Genomic DNA, 19,422 nt, shown 5'->3' with positions numbered 1-19,422 from the left:
ACTTGGCCGGAGGGCTAAGCAATGAAGGAGATGAACTGCAGCTCCTGACCAGTGAGAGAGGGGCCACAGAACGAGTGACTGTGGCAATAGGCTGAGCAACTGCCGGATGGGGCATGGACGGTGGTGAGCTAATTCCCCAGATGAGCCACAAGGAGTCTCCATCGAGCAGCGAGTAGCAAATACTCCGTTACAATGAGTCATAATACTTAGGAATTTTATAGCACTTCTCATTAGGGTGACCAGATAGCAAGTGTGAAAAATTAGGACGGGGTTGGGGGTAATAGGTGCCTATATAAGACAATGCCTGGAATATTGGGATTGTCCCTATAAAATTGGGACATCTGGTCCCCCACTTCCCATGTAGGATTCTCAGATTCATAACGTTTTTGTGATGATGGTAAGTAGAAATATGTTTTACTTAATGAAGTTAGGTGGCTTGCCATAAGCTATACAGCAAGACCATGATTGAGAAGAGAACCCTGCTTTCCTGACTGACATTTCTGAGCTTTAACCACTACACAAGACTGTCCCACATTCTGTATGGGTGTATGCTACATATCAATCTCTTGTGATTTTACTAACCTGAGTATATTGTACCTGTAGCTCTGTGTTTTGGGTTTTGTTTTTAAACTCCCATTTTGTGCCAGCATCACTGGTCACTTCCCTGGGGCTCAGTTCATGCAGGATGCATTTTATCTGTGTTTTGCACGGGAATCTTCAGCAGGCTTCCTTGGACTGTTTTCCTTCCCTCATATTCCTTTGGGGTTTCCACTATCTCAAATTCCTTAGCCTTCTTCACTCTTTCTGGTAGATCTCATCTATTTTTGTGTGCTCACTTATCTATTTCCATTATTATTCTAAATACAAGTTCACTGGCACTTGACACATAGGAATGGGGGAGATGCAGAGTGCAAGTCCAGGAGGAGTTATTTTGGGGTGGGGATGTCAAATACAGAAGTATATTGGCTATATATAATGAATTACATACAAAGTGGGATTTTACCAGGCATATTGCCAAGAAAGGGAAAGAATGAAATGTCTGAAATATTTGAAAGCTAGTTATCCCTAAATAGTGCTACATTACTTACTACAGTAACTCCTCACTTAAAGTCGTCCCGGTTAACGTTGTTTCGTTGTTACATTGCTGATCAATTAGAGGAAATGCTCATTTAAAGTTGTGCAATGCTCCCTTATAACGTCGTTTGGCAGCTGCCTGCTTTGTCCACTGCTTGCAGAAAGAGCAGCCCGTTGGAGCTAGCTGGTGAGGGCTTGGAACCAGGGTGGACCGGCAGCCCCCCCATCAGCTCCCTGCTCCCCTAAGTTCCCTGTGTGGCAGTCGTCCAGCAGGCTATCAATTGCCGGCAGTTCAGCTGTCCCTCCCACCACTGCCATGTGCTACTCCTGCCCTCTGCCTTGGAGCTGTTCCCAGGAGCCTCCAGCTTTCTGTACGGGGGAGGGGAAGTGGGGGGCTAATGTCAGGGTGTCCCCCTCCCCCTGCTTCTGCCCCTCGCTTATCTCATCTCCATAGAGCAGGGGGGAGACAGGACAGGGCTCAGGACGGAGGGAGTGTGCTGACAGCAGCTGCTGTCTCAACTTCCTGGCCTACTTAAAAAGACAATCTACTTAGAGTGGTTCTGCGTACTTAAAGGGACAGTGCGCATCTCTCACACACAGGGTGTGCGTGTCTCTCTCTGTCTGCCATGCTGTCTCCCCTCCCTCCATTCGTGCTGCCATGTAGAGTCTGAGGCTACATTAACAACAATGTGTTAACCCTTGAGGGCTCAGCCGAGTTCTAGTTCATCATTTAGCAATAAGGCATTCCCTGGGAAATATCCTACCCTCTGATTTCACCACCTCAACCAAGCTTCACAATCATCATTGCTGTGTACAGTATTAAATTGTTTGTTTAAAACTTATACTGTGTATACATATAATATAGTCTTTGTCTGGTGAAAAAAAAATCCCTGGAACCTAACCCGCCCCATTTACATTCATTCTTATGGGGAAATTGGATTCGCTTAACATCGTTTCGCTTAGTCGCATTTTTCAGGAACAGAACTACAACGTTAAGCGAGGAGTTACTGTATTGTTACCTAACCTAAATACTATTTTTAATGTTAAGTGCAGTCATTTACAAAGTTTATAATTTAACAGACTTTTCATGCCATTTAGCTATATGATTCTTACCCCTTTCTAAATTGAAGTTGATATCTTTACCAATTAAAAATGTTCTTTAAAAATTTGTTTTTTTTTAAAAAGTGTGGTAAAATAATAGATTTATCTTGAGGTTGACTGAGAATACATTGGGTTATTAATATACCCACTAAGGGAATTGTCATTTGCAATAATTTTGGTAGATATGTAAAGTGTAACAGTTGCATGTTTTATTCAAAAGAATCTATTCACAAAGATAATCCTTTAAAAATAAAAACCAATAACACCCACCCACGCAGGCCACTTGTGTGACTTACTGAAGGAAGCATGCTTCATAAACAATATGTTAGCAAAAAAACTGGATTTTAGACCAATTATTGAAGTATTAAAGATTTCCCTTTGCTTGTCTTTAACTCTACTCTGTTTGTGCGTGTGTGTGAGTACGTGTGCATGTGTGGTTTTTTTTTAAACACCTCCAGTGTTTTTCCTGTCCTTCAATATATACCTTGTTGTGTTTCTCTATACACATTTTGGCTGGATGTGTTTTCAGATAGGCCTGGCCAAGTACTCTGAGGCCTGGTCTACACTAACCCCCAAATTCGAACTAAGGTACGCAACTTCAGCTACGTGAATAACGTAGCTGAAGTCGACATACCTTAGTTCGAACTTACCGCGGTTCAGACGCGGTCCACACGCGGCAGGCAGGCTCCCCGTCGACTCCGCGGTACTCCTCTCGCCGAGCTGGAGTACCGCAGTCGACGGCGAGCGCTTCCGGGATCGATTTATCGCGTCTGGTCTGGACGCGATAAATCGAACCCGGAACTTCGATTGCCAGCCGTCGAACTACCGCGGTAGTGTAGACCTGGCCTTAGGGAGCAAATAAGATGGAAGGGGGAGAGAAAAAGTCTGTTTCTCTTCTCAGTAGATTCATTCTGTCGTCTTTGGCATGAAGGGGTGGTTTCTGGCTATTATTTTGTTATCTTCCTCCTGTGAACAGATTCAAAAAGGGAAACTTATCACTATCACTTTTTAATGGATTGGTAGTTGGTGTAATAAACAAGGAGGAAAGGCTAGCCAGATTCTCTAAATTAAAGGGAAGATCTACCCAGCTGTGCTGAAAGAGCTGGACTTTAGGAAAAATCCTTTTTATTTTTTTAGTGTGCAGTTTCTTTCTACGTAGCTCTCTGGAATAAACAGAAAAGTTCCAGCTTATTTGAGTCATCTTAAGACTCTCTCGCCCCTAATTTTTTTTGTCATTAGCTCTTTTAACTAGCCCTGACTATAATAAAAAAAGATTTCTGTGCCTATCTTTTTTTAATTTGTACCTCTACAATTCTCCTTTTAGTGACTATTTCAATGTATTTAATCCTATTTCTCCTGTGTTGTATAGACTATAAACAAGTATTCCATTTAATCAGTCTGTGTAATCTTTTTCTTTGTACCCAGAGTTAAATTCAGCTTCAAAGTTTATTTACTTTTTTGCATATTATGCTGTTGTATTGAAGTGTGTGCAGATTCAGTTGGGTCTTGTCCCCAGTGAGCAACATTTGTTGTAAAGGTAGGAGGAAAGTATGTTAGCAAATTAATTGGTAAATTTTCTGTTTACGATCTCTGAAATTCAGGGTTTGATATAAATATTTCTTGATTTATAGATTGTAAAAAGTTATTTAAATTGGATTAAAATTAGGCTCTATTCCTTACCATGATCATTTTCTTTGATTTATTTTCTTTATCTTATTTAACAGTTGAAAATGCTATGGATTGTCTGCTAGAACTTTCCACAGCTGCTAAGGGAGTAGCATCTTCAAAAGTCTCAGGTTTTGATTCAATAGCATCATCTCTATCTCTTGTTAACCAGCAAAGCTCTGTTGCAAATGAAATAGTGGGTGAAAGTTGTGCAAAAGAAGATATTGTGAACTTTAAAGAAGAATCAGAAAAGATCCCATCACCTGATATTCAGCTGACTGAAGAGCTAGATTCCTTGATACAAACTGCTTTTGAGAAATACAATCTGAAAGACAAATTGTATGATTCCACAAATGACAAAATCACAGGAAAGCAGCCTATGACATTGGACCAGAGTAATTCTAATGGCATTAATGAATTTCCTGAGAGTGAAAAATCCAGTTTAGGGTTTAATGTCCTGCTTTCTCTGCAGCAAGCAGAGACAGAGAATGAGAAGTTAGAAAACTTCTCTATGTTAATCTCAGAGAGTCACAAATCTTCTCAGCCAGCTGTAAGTAAATCTAGCATTCAAACAAAGGATAGTTCATCAGCTGACATGGACATTTTTGCACAAGTATCAGTAAGCTCTAGTCTGCCAGAAATTGATACTGACAATGCTTCAGAAGTCATTAAACCAACAAACTCGGAAGTGGCTTGTAGAAAGCTTGATCAATCACAGAATATTGTTTCAGACCATGGAACTTTGAATTTCTTCCAGGGAGCTGTAGAAGCTGGTACAACAGCTAGTGGAAATTCTAGCTCAAAATGCCTTGAACAACAGGAAGGTGTAACGGCTGTGTGTAGTGGCCAAAAAAGCATTTCTCTCCCTGAAGTGTTTGAATCTCTTGAAGGATCCAGTTTCAAATCGCCACAACTTGCAGATGTTCAGCAGGGATGGAATTTACATTTTTCTCAACCTCCACAGCCTCCTTGGAATCCAATGGCTCCTGTGTTTTATCCCTCAAGTGGAAGTCACAGCTTTGTAATTCCAGTAGCTATCAGTCCGGGACAATGGAGGCCTGTTTCAGACTACAGGACGCATGGCAAAGGAATGCCTTTTCCTCCTCCAGTGGTTTCACGTGTCTGGGATAGCAACGCTTCTCCGAAGGTATGGGGAAATCAAGATGGAATCCAAAAAACGAACCTCTCTCAAGTACACCAACCACCTGTTTGTCCGGTGATGAGAAAAAAGACACATCTTGTAGGTCAAGTACTTGTTCTTCTCAGAGGGGTGCCAGGATCAGGAAAATCTTTTTTGGCAAGGTAGAACGTTTATATTATGTGTTTATAAGAGAAATCACTTAACACAGTGGTCTCCAAACTGAGGTCTGCGGAGGAATGTTCGGTGGGAGCTTGGTGGGGCCCAGGCCAGCCCTTACAGGGGGTGGGGAGGGAGCGCCACCCAGGCCTGCTCTGCTCCCAGTTGCAGCCCCTGGCTCGCAGCCCTGACCGGGGCCCTGCACCCTAACTGTTGCCCTGCTTCCAGCTGAGGCCACAGCTACAGCACTGGTCCTGCTCCCGACCATGGCTCCCAAAGTGGTGCGGACAAAAAAGTTTGGGGACTACTGACTTAACAGTATTATTGTAGGATTTATTAACAAGAGAAAGCAACAACAAAAAATAGTTTTCTGATGTTTGCAAATGGCCTAATTTAAGCCCCAATTCATCATCCTGTCCAAGCTGCACTCAGACATAGTGGACATCGATAATTGCAGGGAGCTGAGCCAGTTGCATCTACCTGATCCTTGGCCAGCTGTTGCTGGTGGAGGTTAGAGCAATTGGGGGCCTACTCTAATGTCTGTCACTGGTGCGAACTCCATAATGGAGCTTATGCCAGTAGAAGGGGGAGGGATAGTTCAGTGGTTTGGCCTGCTAAACCCAGGTTTGTGAGTTCAATCCTTGAGGGGGCCATTTAGGGATCTGGGGCAAAAATCTGTCTCGGGATTGGTCCTGCTTTGAGCAGGGGGTTGGACTAGATGACCTCCTGAGGTCCCTTCCAACCTTGATATTCTATGATTCTATGAAGATCAGGTTTAATAGAGCTCAGCTCCACCATGCCCGTCCTGTCCCTGGGCCAGTTCTGACATGCCCCCACCTCCACATGGCATCAGGGATGGGTTTAGCTGGGAATATGTCAGGTCTGACAGGTTTAAAATTGCTGACATTCCTCCTGGCAGAATTCTCCGTAAATCTCTGGCCTGTTTAAGTTCACTTTAAACCAAATAAGTAGTGCATAGTGAACTTGAGAATCCAGCCCTTTGTTTTCTGGGCAACTCCTAGAAAGCTTTTTAATAGTTATACTTTTAATATTCATATAGTAATCAATTTCAGACTTCTGTAGAAATGTCATACTGCCAGTTATGCAAATAAAACTTTGTGTGGGACTGTTGATGCAGAAGCATTTCATTATATACAGATATTTATTTTTCTATTATTATTAGGTATTTTTTTAAATTATATTTTTCCCCTTGCATTTTTTCTGTCAAGTTAGTCTTTAATTTCTTTTCTCTTACTCTATAGTATGAATTCTTGAAGTGTCTTCCCCACTCTTTAGATATGTTTTTACTCCAAACTATTATCAATTTTTTTCCAATTACTTTAACTGTCCCCTTCCATTAAAAATATTTGAGGGTCCTGTCATCCCCAGCACAATATTCTCCTGCACAGAATACTTGGAATATATGAGTTGCATGCTCATTCTTCCAGCAGGACATGGGGTTCCGCCCCTCCACTGCTGCCTAGAAGAAATAGGGGCATTCTGCTTCCAAAACCTGAGTTCCCAGGGTTTGCAGAGGTATAAGATGATCAACACGGAGGCTTTGTCCTTCTCTACCCCCTTCTATTCTTCCCTCCAAAACCTCCCCCCTGCTTCTCAGCAGAAGGAACTGGAGGAGCCACATAGCTAGGGCGTTTCCCAGCAGCTGCTTTCATAGGGACCAAATGCCTATAACCTCCCCATTACAGGGTGACAGTTGTATTGTCACCTACCCTCTTCTTGGGGCTGAACCTTCCCTCAGATGCATTTGTTCCCTGTGTCCCTGGGAATGGATCAAGATGTGTGTGTGCAGGAGTCAGTAAACCTGTCATTGAGACGCATCTACTACTGGTTTGGAGGGTGTCCGCCAGGTCGGTGGGTGTCCACCAGTGGATAAACCACATATAGCACTCTGCACATGGCACAAGAAGAAATTTTGAAGGCTCCTAAAGCACTCTCCCTTTTTTCACAGAAAGTGCTACAGGATCTTTAATATCCATTAAGAGAACACAAGACTTCAGTTTGAAAGGTCTTGTTCAAAAAATCTGTACACAGTAGACTCCATGAAACTTAATTTTTCTGCAGTGGAAGAAAGTAGGGTTGAGGCAACCTTGCTAGGAATGAAAACTGCTTTTTTAGAACCTGAGGCTTAGATCACTAAGCCATTCTCTGTTGTATATCTTATGTAAATCCAAAAGGAGTTAATATTTGGTTCACATATATTGTTGATAAAAGGGGACAAAAATTGGAAAAATGTATTGTTTTATCTTTGTGATATTTCACAGGACTTTGCTTGAGGATAACCCAAGTGGAATCATTCTTAGTACTGATGATTACTTTTACAAAAACGGACAATATCAGTATGATGCAAATTGCTTAGGAGAAGCACATGAATGGAACAGGAAACAAGGTAAGAACTATATAGGGGATTAGCTCAACTGCGTTGCGGATTGCTGAAAGCTATTATAAAAGCAGGCTTTCCTGTAATTGCACCACAGGATGAGCTTTAATCCCCTTTTAGAGGTATAAATTTTAAATAATATTGACAAAAATGGGATCCTAGACTCCAGAATGGCCTATATAATGTGCTGTTTGCTAACAAATGTCCAATTCAGCACTGAAGGATTATTTTCTCCTGGAATTATATCAGGGTATATATGTTGCATTAGGTTCTACTTATCGAGTGGTAATCTGTGCTAGCTCTCAGGAGGATTCCTTCCAAGATTAAGATCAATAATCATTATTTGCACTCAGATGCTATCCATGACAGTGGATGTGTTACACATATGGCACCTATCCAGATCTTTTCCCTGCCTTTGAACTAATGTTCCTTATAGAGCACTACATTATTGACAAAAATTAGGAAACAACCAAAAATAGAGGAAACCAGTAAATGGCGATTTTCACCAACAAAAGTTTTTTTTTCTGTTTCTCCTCCTGAAACTCTTCACTAAGCAATTATTTACAAGCTTTTATGTGCTAAATTTTAAATATGATGACATTTTTGCAGGTATGTTCTAAACCTATTCAAAAAATGGGTTTATAGGAAAAGTACACACTTAACAGCAACTCTGGTTGTGCAGGCTACTTTAATACTGCCTTCTGTTATTTTTTTAAAGCAACTGATAAACATTTTATTATTGTGTGTAAAAAACTACACTTTTTTTTAATTTTTCATATTTTATACAGTTTACAGAGTGGACTTATCTTAAGACTGTTATAAAGCCAAGAATTTTGTATGCAACAAAGAAGTCCACTTGAAGGTGATCATGTAGGTTTTAGTATAATTTACTGATTAGTCATATTGGTGTATTATACATCTGCATTTCCATTCCTTTATTATCATACATATATTATTTCAATGTGTAATACAATGTAATTGTAGTTTTTATGTTTGGAGGGTGGTAAATTTAAATAAAAAATGTGCCTGGGTGGCAGAGAGATCAGACTCCAAAAATAGTTATTTTGGCAACTGGTTAAACATGGTGTATTTTTAAAAAATAAAATTAACATTAGATGTAGATTTTTATTATCAAGAAATTAACCATATCTTGCTCTTTTATACTTGTTTGTCTTTCAGCCAAAGAAGCATTTGAAAAGAGAATCTCTCCTATAATAATAGACAACACAAACATACAGGCATGGGAGATGAAGCCTTACGTTGCTTTGGTTAGTATGATGATTTGAGCAATGTGAAAAGAGATTGGTAACTAACCTGAGACTATTTTAAAGTGTGGTTACGGGGCTCAGTCCAGCTTCTGGTTGAGTTCAACAAGAGTTGGATCAAGCCCACAATGAAAAAAATGTGTAAAAACGGTACCATATCATTAAATATTCTGCTTTGTGTAGGTCTGAGTGTTTTATCTGCTTATTTTACTGACAAATTCAAGTGTTTTGTACTGCAGAGCAAATACACATTTTGAAGAATAAGCTGGATTCTGTTCTTCCTTATGCATAATCAAATAACACTATTAGCTAGTTGTTTTTTTTTGCTGCTCATATTAGCTGAGTACCGACAATGGGGTTGGTGGTGCTCTACAGAAAGGCCCTGCCTCATCCTAAATTTGACATCAGTGACACAAGCACCAAATGAAAGATGGAGGCCTAACTTTCTTTTATTTGCTGGACTACCGTTGATAAGTTTCACGTAAGAAGTGTGTCTTAAATACTGATTTGAAGATCAAATTGTCCTGTAGTGTTATATTTTATTTAGCTGAAATATTTGAAAATAAATATACTCTCCAACTGGAAATCCTACTAAAGTGTTTAAGTAGCAATATTACAGAGTTTTATTAGGATATAGGTGAGCCTACTTATAAAGCTTTTCATATCTTCTATAAGCAGTTATGAAATACTGTTAGCTCAGTTGAAGGCAGGCTAGATGAATCCATTTATATTGAGTATATGACTCATATTTAGTTAGTCAAAATAATGCTGCTGTAATGTTTGTTAGTGATACATTTTTCTTATAATATTGTCTTGTCTTCATCTTCTGGTCATTTAGCTCCCAATTCTGTGAGGCCCTTGGTGCCAATAATGCCTATTGGAATACATCCTCAGCTGGTATAAGTTGACGTAGCTCCATTGTGGAGCTTTGACAACATATGTCATCTGAGGATCTGTTCCATTGACTTCAGTGAGAGTTGAGGAATCTCGGCCCTTTGCAGCAATGGTATCTTAGGGCTTATCTGCACTTAAAATGCTGCAGCTGCACCACTGTAGCCCTTCAGTGTAGACACCATCTATACTGATGGGAGGGATACTCCCATTGGTGTGAGTAATCGACCTTCCTGAGAGGCGTAGCTAGATTCACGGAAGAATTCTTTTGTTGATCTAGTGCTGTTTACGCGGATCGGCTTAACTACTCTAGTTAGAGCTGTGGATTTTTCCTGAGCTGCGTAAGTATGCTGACCTAATTTGCTAGTGTAGACCAGGCCTTAGGAATGGTAGAAATTCACAGTTCTCTTCTGGTCCTTCTATATTTGGAGCCCAATTCTGAATGCTTAGGTCAATAATTTAAACCGGTATGCATTTTTAGGCTTTTAACAAAAAGTGGTCTGTTTTTTTTTTTGTTTTTTTTTTTTTTTTTTTTAAGGGTGCTATGCATGGGGAACACGCTGTGACGGGTTGGGTCACAGAAACTCCCTCAACACTGTCAGTAGATGTGCTGGGATACCACTGAGAACAAACCCCCCTGCCAGAAGAGGCTTCCCCCCACTCCTGTCTTGCTGAGTTAGACACTTCAGTCAGCTTCTTAGTTAGTAGGGACTTTCCCAGCACCTAGTATTCAGTCTTTCTGGGAGCCTAAACCCTGAATAAATCCGCTTTACTCTGTATAAAGCTTATACAGGGTAAACTCATAAATTGTCTGCCCTCTATAACACTGATAGATATGCACAAGGTATTAATTATTTACTCTGGGTTAATTAATAAGCAAAAGTGATTTTTATTAAGTATAAGGATAAAAAGTAGGATTTAAATGGTTCCAAGTTATAACAGACAGAACAAAGTAAATCACCAAGCAAAATAAAACAAAACACACAAGTCTAAGCCTAATACAGTAGGAAACTGAATACAGGTAAATCTCACCCGCAGATATGTTCCAATGAGCTTCCTTCACAGACTAGACTCCTTCCTAGTCTGGGCCCAATCCTTTTCAGACCAACATTGTGGCTTATGGCCTGGGTCCAGCAATCACTCACACCCCCATAGTTACAATCCTTTGTTCCAGTTTCTTTCAGGCAGTTTCTTTCAGGCATCTCTTTGGGGTGGAGAGGCCATCTCTTGAGCCACCTGAAGACCAAATGGAGAGGCTTCCAGGGCCTTTTATATTCTCTCTTGTGGGTGGAAACCCCTTTGTTCTTCTGTGCAAAATCACAGCAACAAGATGGAGTTTGTAGCCACCTGGGCAAGTCACATGTCCATGAATGTCCGACGCCATTGTTTACATGTTAGTTTGAACGTTCCCAGGAAAGCTCAGTTGTGGATTGGCGTCTCGCAAAGTCCATTGTCAGTTAAGTGTTTCTTGATTGAGCACTTACTCAGAATACTCCTTTCTTAAGAAGATGAGCAAATGCTTCACTGATGCTACTTAGAATCAAGCACATTGAGGTACAAGTACATAACCAATATTCATAACTTCAAATACAAAAATGATACACACATACAGACTGCATAATCATAACCAGCAAATTACAACCTTTATATAGACACCTTACTTGACCTCCTTTGTACAAGATTTGGTGCAACTATAGGACCTTGGTTGCAACAGTGATTTATACGGTCACAGTTCATGTCAATAACGTCACACATGCATTTTACTACTTAGATTTTATTTTGTTTTTAAAGTAACTTAACTTACTGAACCATTTTACAGGATCCAGTACTAGAGCTGGTCAGGAATTTTCCAACCGAACATTTTCTAGGGAGGTTTCTCAAATCCAGGATAGATATTCTGATTAAAATTTCCTTTTTTCCATTGTTCCATTCATCACAATGTTTGTAAGATACTTTATATTTAAAAGGTACTTTCAAATCCTTATAAGGAAGCTCAGTTATGCTTGTTAAAAAGAATACCAAGGAGTGGAAATGGTCTCTTTGTTTGGAACTCCCACTTGTGATATGGCATTGAAGCCTAGTTTTAAAAGTCATCCATGTCAGTATTGCGAACAAACCAAACCAGACCCTCAAATTAGAACTAATTGTCAACTTTGTTGCCAGCTTCAGCCAAGAGACTGAGAGTTGAATTGGGATAAGGATTGATCTACTTTCTTATCCCTAGAGGTTTTCATCCTAGTCTGGGTTTAGGCACATCAGTGGGAAAGTGTTAGAACCTTCTGCTGCCATTTTATGTATTATAATTGGTTTTGTTGATAAACAGAGGACTTAACCAAGTAGTACTGTCGAGTTGGTACTTTTCAGCATAGTAAATTAACTTAAAAAATAAAAAATAGGTCTCCTCGGGATTTCTCTATACATAAATGCCCTTGTAGATATAAAAGCACTTCTTTGCTCAAATGAGATGAACACAGGATTGAAGTGGTTAGTAAAAAATATTCTACCTTTGCTGCATAGAATCATAGAAATGTAGAGATGGAAGGGACCTCGAGAGGTCATCAAGTCCAGCGCTCAGCATGTGTGATGGACAGGTGAAAGGTGGGACTTGTTCAATATTTAGATTATTTTTATGAATGGGGTCTAATTTTATACCTGGTCATAGCTACAATGTTAATTGTGGAAGGTTTTAAAAAGGTACTTTTGAGTGCTGTCAGTTCATGGCTATCTTCTTGGTAGTGTTGCATACTGCATGAAAGTACAAGGAAAATACTTCAAGTTCTGTTTCCAGGAAAGTGCTTTGGTATATCTCCAGGACAATAGGAATGGTCCTGAAGATAGGAATGGGGGACAGTCACCTCCCAAGTGATTTCTCTTGGGCAGATTTGTTTTTGCCTTGAGAAAATACCATAGTATACTAGAAAGAGAGAGAACTCCATGCTTGCAGCTAACTGAAATAAGAAAAAGTTGAAAAAAGGGAAAGAAATGGTTCTTAAAATAGTGAGATTTTTCAGAATGTTGCTTGGACAAAACTAAATTAGCTCTGTCATGTAGAGACTGTGGTTGAGATGTGAGATACATTTCATTAATTTTAAAGGAAGATATTGTATCTAAGCAACCTAGACTGCTTTGAAAAATCCCTATTTGTGTAACCATAAATGAAGCCTGGTACATAGTTAGTGTATTTTTGGAATGTTTAACTTGTTTTGTAAAATGGGAACCTGATATGTGTCTGTTTTGTACATTGTGTGCTCTTTCATGAAAATATGACATTACTGATGTATTTTGTATTCTATTTGTATTTTTATTCAGTCTCAGCAGTACAAATACAAAGTAATGTTCCGAGAGCCTGATACTTGGTGGAAGTTTAAACCAAAAGAGCTTGAAAGGTAAAAGCACTGTAGAAGACATTGAAGTAAGCTGCTTCACCTTTCATTTATCCTCTTTAAAATAACATTTTTTTTTACCTTTACAATGGCCATTAAGGCTCCAAAACATCAGTAAGCCCCCTGTTAACAATTGAACAAACACCTGATTAACTTTTTATTTTAACTGTTCTGCTTAGAACTTTATGATGTCTGTGTAGGGTTTGAGAAATTCCTTTCATTGTTTTGTTTTGTTTGTTTTGATATCCAGTTTCAAAAGAAATTAGCTAGCAGCCAGAAAGGCACCTTTGTCATTTATATGACACTTTAAATCTTCAGAAAGCTGTGCAAATGTATATTCATCCCTAAAATATCCCTTGGAAATCCAGGCACAATGATAGATCCAATGGGACCCCTGGAAAGCATCCAGGGTTTATCTTGTCGTATTGGGTTTGTCCTTGCATTGAGGTGATCTATTCTGCTGTTAGCCTTCCTGATTCCAAGTGTCCCTCCTACCTTATGCACTAGAGTAGCAGTCATGTCTTGATGTGAGCAGAACAAGCTCCTGGGGACAAGATCTGCTGAACCACCAGTGGAAGCTTGGTTACACCTTTTCCTAGGCATTACCATCTGGGTTGAACACATAGCTGATGCAGTTCTCAGATGGTGGGTGCTTATTGGGATCCTTCTAGAGCAGCTGTGAGTTGCTTTTCTTCCATGGAGTGGTGGGTGCCACCATTTCTTGCTGCTAGGGGTTACTTGGGTTTTCTCCCCTCCCCTCAACACCAGTTCCCCTTTGCTTGCCACGCTGGCTAGGATTTACATACCCTAGGTCAGGCCACTGCCAAGCAAATTGCTTTCTGAGACGTAACAAAGTCAGTGTAAATCCTACTCAGAGGGATAAGCTATACTGACAAATGGCTAGAAGCAGGGAGATCAGAGTAGGCAAATATGTTTTCTTCCCACTCTGAGAAGTTCTCAACTGAGCATAGCCTACAGGAGGAGGACTCCTGTAGGCAAAATCTTCTTTATGCAGTTTGGCTCCCTGACTCCTAACAGAACGTGAAACACCAAGCATCTGGTTTACAACATTCCAGAAAGCAGTTTAAGAAAAAAATATTTTAGCCTAATTCTTAGGTTTAATATTAAGCAAAACTAGAAATATAACAGCATAAAGAGAAATGATTCCATCTTTCAGTCTGTTTTGTTTGATTATTAAAATCTGGAATGTTACTTTTTTCATCTTTTAATCTGTAGGCGAAACATTCATGGTGTATCTAAAGAAAAGATCAAAAGAATGTTGGAGAGATATGAACGTTGCCTTACTGTTAACTCAATCTTGAATTCTACTGTCCCAGACAAATCAGAAAATGCTGATTGGAATGAAGATCCTTGTCAGGGGGAAGGTTATGGGTAAGACTTACTTGCTCTATATTCCTAAATAAAAAACTTTGTTACACAATTCCAATCTTAACTTTTTTTTTTTTTTTAAAACAGTGGAGGCTGGCTAACTCCTCCTAACCCAGAACTGTTTAAAAAAAAAAAAAAACACCCCAAAAAAGTTGAACAAAAATTCAGCATTTCTTATTTTTACAAGGTTAAGAATTTTAGAAGTGAACAGTTAAGGGAATCAGCCATTTCTCCATTTCTATATGATACACTATTAGTCCACTAGATTATTGCTGTCCACCAACCTTAACTTTTTCCTCTTGTTTTCTTCTGTACTGGAAATATGCTACTGGGTGTACAGTATAGATTTTTATATACTAGCTATTAAATGTGTAATAAAGTTTTTAAAAGGAGTATAGTTTTACATATATGTAAAAAGCAACAGAGGGTCCTGTGGCACCTTTAAGACTAACAGAAGTATTGGGAGCATAAGCTTTCGTGGGTAAGAACCTCACTTCTTCAGATGCAAGTAATGGAAATCTCCAGAGGCAGTTATAAATCAGTGTGGAGATAACGAGGTTAGTTCAATCAGGGAGGGTGAGGTGCTCTGCTAGCAGTAGAGGTGTGAACACCAAGGGAGGAGAAACTGCTTCTGTAGTTGGATAGCCATTCACAGTCTTTGTTTAATCCTGATCTGATGGTGTCAAATTTGCAAATGAACTGGAGCTCAGCAGTTTCTCTTTGGAGTCTGGTCCTGAAGTTTTTTTGCTGTAAGATGGCTACCTTAACATCTGCTATTGTGTGGCCAGGGAGGTTAAAGTGTTCTCCTACAGGTTTTTGTATATTGCCATTCCTGATATCTGACTTGTGTCCATTTATCCTCTTGCGTAGTGACAGTCCAGTTTGGCCAATGTACATAGCAGAGGGGCATTGCTGGCACATGATGGCATATATAACATTGGTGGACGTGCAGGTGAATGAGCCGGTGATGTTGTAGCTGATCTGGTTAGGTCCTGTGATAGTGCTGCTGGTGTAGATATGTGGGCAGAGTTGGCATCGAGGTTTGTTGCATGGGTTGGTTCCTGAGTTAGAGTTGTTATGGTGCGGTGCGTGGTTGCTGGTGAGAATATGCTTAAGGTTGGCGGGTTGTCTGTGGGCGAGGACTGGCCTGCCTCCCAAGGTCTGTGAAAGTGAGGGATCATTGTCCAGGATGGGTTGTAGATCACTGATGATGCGTTGGAGAGGTTTAAGCTGAGGGCTGTAGGTGATGGCCAGTGGAGTTCTGTTGGTTTCTTTTTTGGGCCTGTCTTGTAGCAGGAGGCTTCTGGGTACACGTCTGGCTCTGTTGATTTGTTCCTTTATTTCCTTGTGTGGGTATCGTAGTTTTGAGAATGCTTGGTGAAGATCTTGTAGGTGTTGGTCTCTGTCTGAGGGGTTGGAGCAGATGCGGTTGTACCTCAGTGCTTGGCTGTAGACGATGGATCGTGTGGTGTGTCCGGGGTGGAAGCTGGAGGCATGAAGGTAGGCATAGCGGTCGGTGGGTTTTCGGTATAGGGTGGTGTTAACATGGCCATTGCTTATTTGTACTGTGGTATCCAGGAAGTGGACCTCCCGTGTAGATTGGTCCAGGCTGAGGTTGATGGTGGGGTGGAAGCTGTTGAAATCATGGTGGAATTCTTCCAGGGTCTCCTTCCCATGGGTCCAGATGATGAAGATGTCATCAATGTAGCGAAGGTAGAGAAGGGGCGTGAGTGGACGAGAGCTGAGGAAGCGTTGTTCCAGGTCAGCCATAAAGATGTTGGCATATTGTGGGGCCATGCGGGTGCCCATAGCGGTGCCACCGGTCTGGAGGTATATATTGTCACCAAATTTGAAATAATTGTGCGTGAGGATAAAGTCACAGAGCTCAGCAATAAGTTGTGCTGTGTCATCATCAGGGATACTGTTCCTGACAGCTTGTATTCCATCTGTGTGTGGGATGTTTGTGTAGAGAGCCTCTACATCCATGGTGGCTAGGATGGTGTTTTCTGGGAGGTCACCAATGCATTGTAGTTTTCTCAGGAAATCTGTGGTGTCACGGAGATAGCTGGGAGTGCTGGTGGCGTAGGGTCTGAGTAGGGAGTCCACATATCCAGACAGTCCTTCAGTGAGAGTGCCAATGCCCGAGATGATGGGGCGTCCAGGATTTCCAGGTTTGTGGATCTTGGGTAGTAGATAGAATAACCCCGGTCGGGGCTCTAAGGGTATGTTGATTTGTTCCTGTGTTAGTGTAGGGAGTGTCCTGAGTAGATGGTGCAGTTTCTTAGTGTATTCCTCAGTGGGATCCGAGGAAAGTGGCCTGTAGAATTTGGTATTGGAGAGTTGCCACAGGACCCTCTGTTGCTTTTTACAGATTCAGACTAACACGGCTACCCCTCTGATACTTTACTACATATATGTAAACACCCTAGGTCTGCATTTTGTACTTATAGAGTGGGGTGTTGGTGGAGTTGATTATTTTTATGATTAGGATTGGAGTGATTGATCCGTTTGGTATTATGGAATATATTTATTATATGGAGGCTTATGTGAGTATATGTAGACTGAGAGTATATTTCCAACCATATTTTGTAAGCAACTAGCATCTGTGGTCTTCTGTAGTGGATAATGTAGAATGTGTTTATAGTATCTTGGAAATGGATCCCTTAAATAGAATAATAGAACTGTAGTGTTGGAAGGGTCTTTGACAGGTCATCTACTCCCGCCCCCTGTGCTGAGGTAGCACAAAGTAAACATAGACCATCCCTGACAGGTGTTTGTCCAACCTCTTCTTAAAAACCTCCAATGATGAGAAATCCACAACCTCCCTTGGAAGCCTATTCCAGATCTTAACTACCCTTCTAGTTAGAAAGTTTTCCCTAATATTTAACCTGAATCTGCCTTGCTGCAGATTAAGCCTATTATTTCTTGTCCTACCTTCAGTGGACATAGAGAACAATTGATCATTGTTCTCTTTGTAACAGACCGTAACACATTGGAAGACTGTTATCAGGTCACCCTCAGTCATCTTTTGTCAAGACTAAACATGCCCAGTTTTTTTTAACCTTTCCTCATAGGTCAGGTTTTCTAAACTTTTTATCGTTTTTGTTGTTGTCTTCTAGACTCTCTCTAATTTGTCCACATCGTTCCTTAAAGCATGGTGCCCAGAACTGGACATAGTGTTCAGCTGAGGCCTCCTGAGTGCTGAATAGAACAGGACAGTTACCTCCTGGGTCTTACATACGACACTCCTGTTAATACACCCCAAAATGATATTAGCCTTTTTTGAAACTGCATTACATCATTGACTCGTATTCAGTTTATGATCCTCTATAACCCCCAGATCCTTTTCAGCAGTACTACTATCTAGGCAGTTATTCCCCAATTTATAGTTTTGTATTTGATTTTTCCTCCTTAAGTGTACTACTTCATACTTATCTTTATTGAATTTCATCATGTTGAATTCAGAACAATCCTTAATTTGTCAAGGTCATTTTGAATCGTAGTTCTGTCCTCCAAAGTACTTGCATCCCCTCCCAGCTTGGTATCATCAGCTAATTTTATAAGCATATTCTCCACTCTGTCATCCAAATCATTAATGAAAATGTGGAATATTACTGGACCCAGGACTGACCTCTGCAGGATCCCACTACGTATGTCCTCCCATTTTAACAACGAACCACTGGTATCTACTCTCTGAGTACAGGCTTTCACCCAATTATGCACACACCTTATAGTAATTCCATCTAGACTGCATTTCTCTAGTTTGCTTATGAGAAGGGATCCTAGAAATCCGTTTGCCATGGAAAAATGCAGAATTTGCATTTTTATACAGAATCTTTATTTTTTCCCAAAATGTAAAAACTAAAAATGTATACTATAGAACTCTATTTATCCGAGCCTCCATTATCTGTCTCTTCGTATTAACCATACCAGGATTGACAGCCCGAGCCCCAGGCTGCGAGAGCCCTGTCTGTCAGCCCTGCCGCTCTCCGGATTATCTGAATTTTTGATTATCCAATCTAGCCACAGTCCCAGTTTGAATGGATAAATGGGGTTCCACTGTATATTAATAAAACGTGTTCAACTGATACCCATATACAGTATATTGTGGCTAGGGACACTAACGTTCAGCATTTCATTTTAATCACAGAAAAACTTGGATTTTTATGTTTTCTTTTATCAGAGAATTTTGTTGTATTTATCACAGAAAACAGATCCCTGCTTATGAGAATGTCATGAGGGACTGTGTCAAAAGCCTTACTAAAATAAGATACATCATGTCTACTGCTTCCTCCTATTCACTAGGCCAATAACCCTGTCAAAGAAGGAAATTAGGTAGCGTTTGGCATGATTTGTTTTTGACAAATCCATGCTGGCTATTTCTTATAACCCTATTATCCTCTGGGTGCTTACCAAATTGATTGTTGAATAATTTGCTTCAGTATCTTTCCGGGTGTTGAAGTTAGGCTGACTGGTCTACAATTAAGGCTGCGAGTCTGTCACGGAAGTCATGGATTCTTTGAGTTTCTGGGACCTCCATGACTTCTGCAGCAGCCAATGCGGCTGGCTCCAGGGCTGCCTGGGCCAGCCGCACCAGCCACTGCTGGGACAGTCTCAGGCCACTGCACTCCACCTGCCCTGCAGAAGCAGCAGTGGGGGTCCCGGGCCCCACAGCACCGGCGGGGGTCCCGGGCCGCGCGCCTCCACCCAGCCACCCCTCCCCAGCACCGGTGGGGGTCCCAGCTGCCTGCCGCTGTCCTCCTGTTGGAAATTGCAGGTTGGGGTAGAGGGAGATAGACTAATGTAAAGAGAAAAATGTAATCTCTATTTGGAATCAAGGAGGGGCCCTTATCAAGTAAATATCTGTGCTGTTTTGTTTTATTAGTGGGGAGTGTTCTTTTTTAAACTGTTTTCCTCTCCCTAGATTTCATGGATTGGGAGTGTGTGAACATTTTATGT

At 40.7% G+C, this 19,422-nt stretch overlaps 1 protein-coding gene across 1 annotated transcript in view; it reads left to right on the top strand.

Annotated features, from left to right (window-relative positions):
- N4BP2 (NEDD4 binding protein 2) overlaps positions 1-19,422 on the top strand; it is a 79,730-nt gene that overhangs the window by 37,396 nt on the left and 22,912 nt on the right. Inside the window, exons 4-8 of the mRNA XM_065405077.1 lie at positions 3,900-5,142; positions 7,420-7,544; positions 8,715-8,803; positions 13,001-13,077; positions 14,311-14,466. Of these exons, the coding sequence (XP_065261149.1) occupies positions 3,900-5,142; positions 7,420-7,544; positions 8,715-8,803; positions 13,001-13,077; positions 14,311-14,466 (1,690 nt within the window). The remainder of the gene's footprint in view (positions 1-3,899; positions 5,143-7,419; positions 7,545-8,714; positions 8,804-13,000; positions 13,078-14,310; positions 14,467-19,422) is intronic.

Source organism: Emys orbicularis, chromosome 5, assembly GCF_028017835.1.
Source record: "Emys orbicularis isolate rEmyOrb1 chromosome 5, rEmyOrb1.hap1, whole genome shotgun sequence".
In the NCBI taxonomy this organism is placed as follows: Eukaryota; Metazoa; Chordata; order Testudines; family Emydidae; genus Emys; species Emys orbicularis.
The sequence above is the reverse complement of the archived record's forward strand: the minus strand, read 5'-3'. Positions and strand labels throughout refer to the sequence as shown.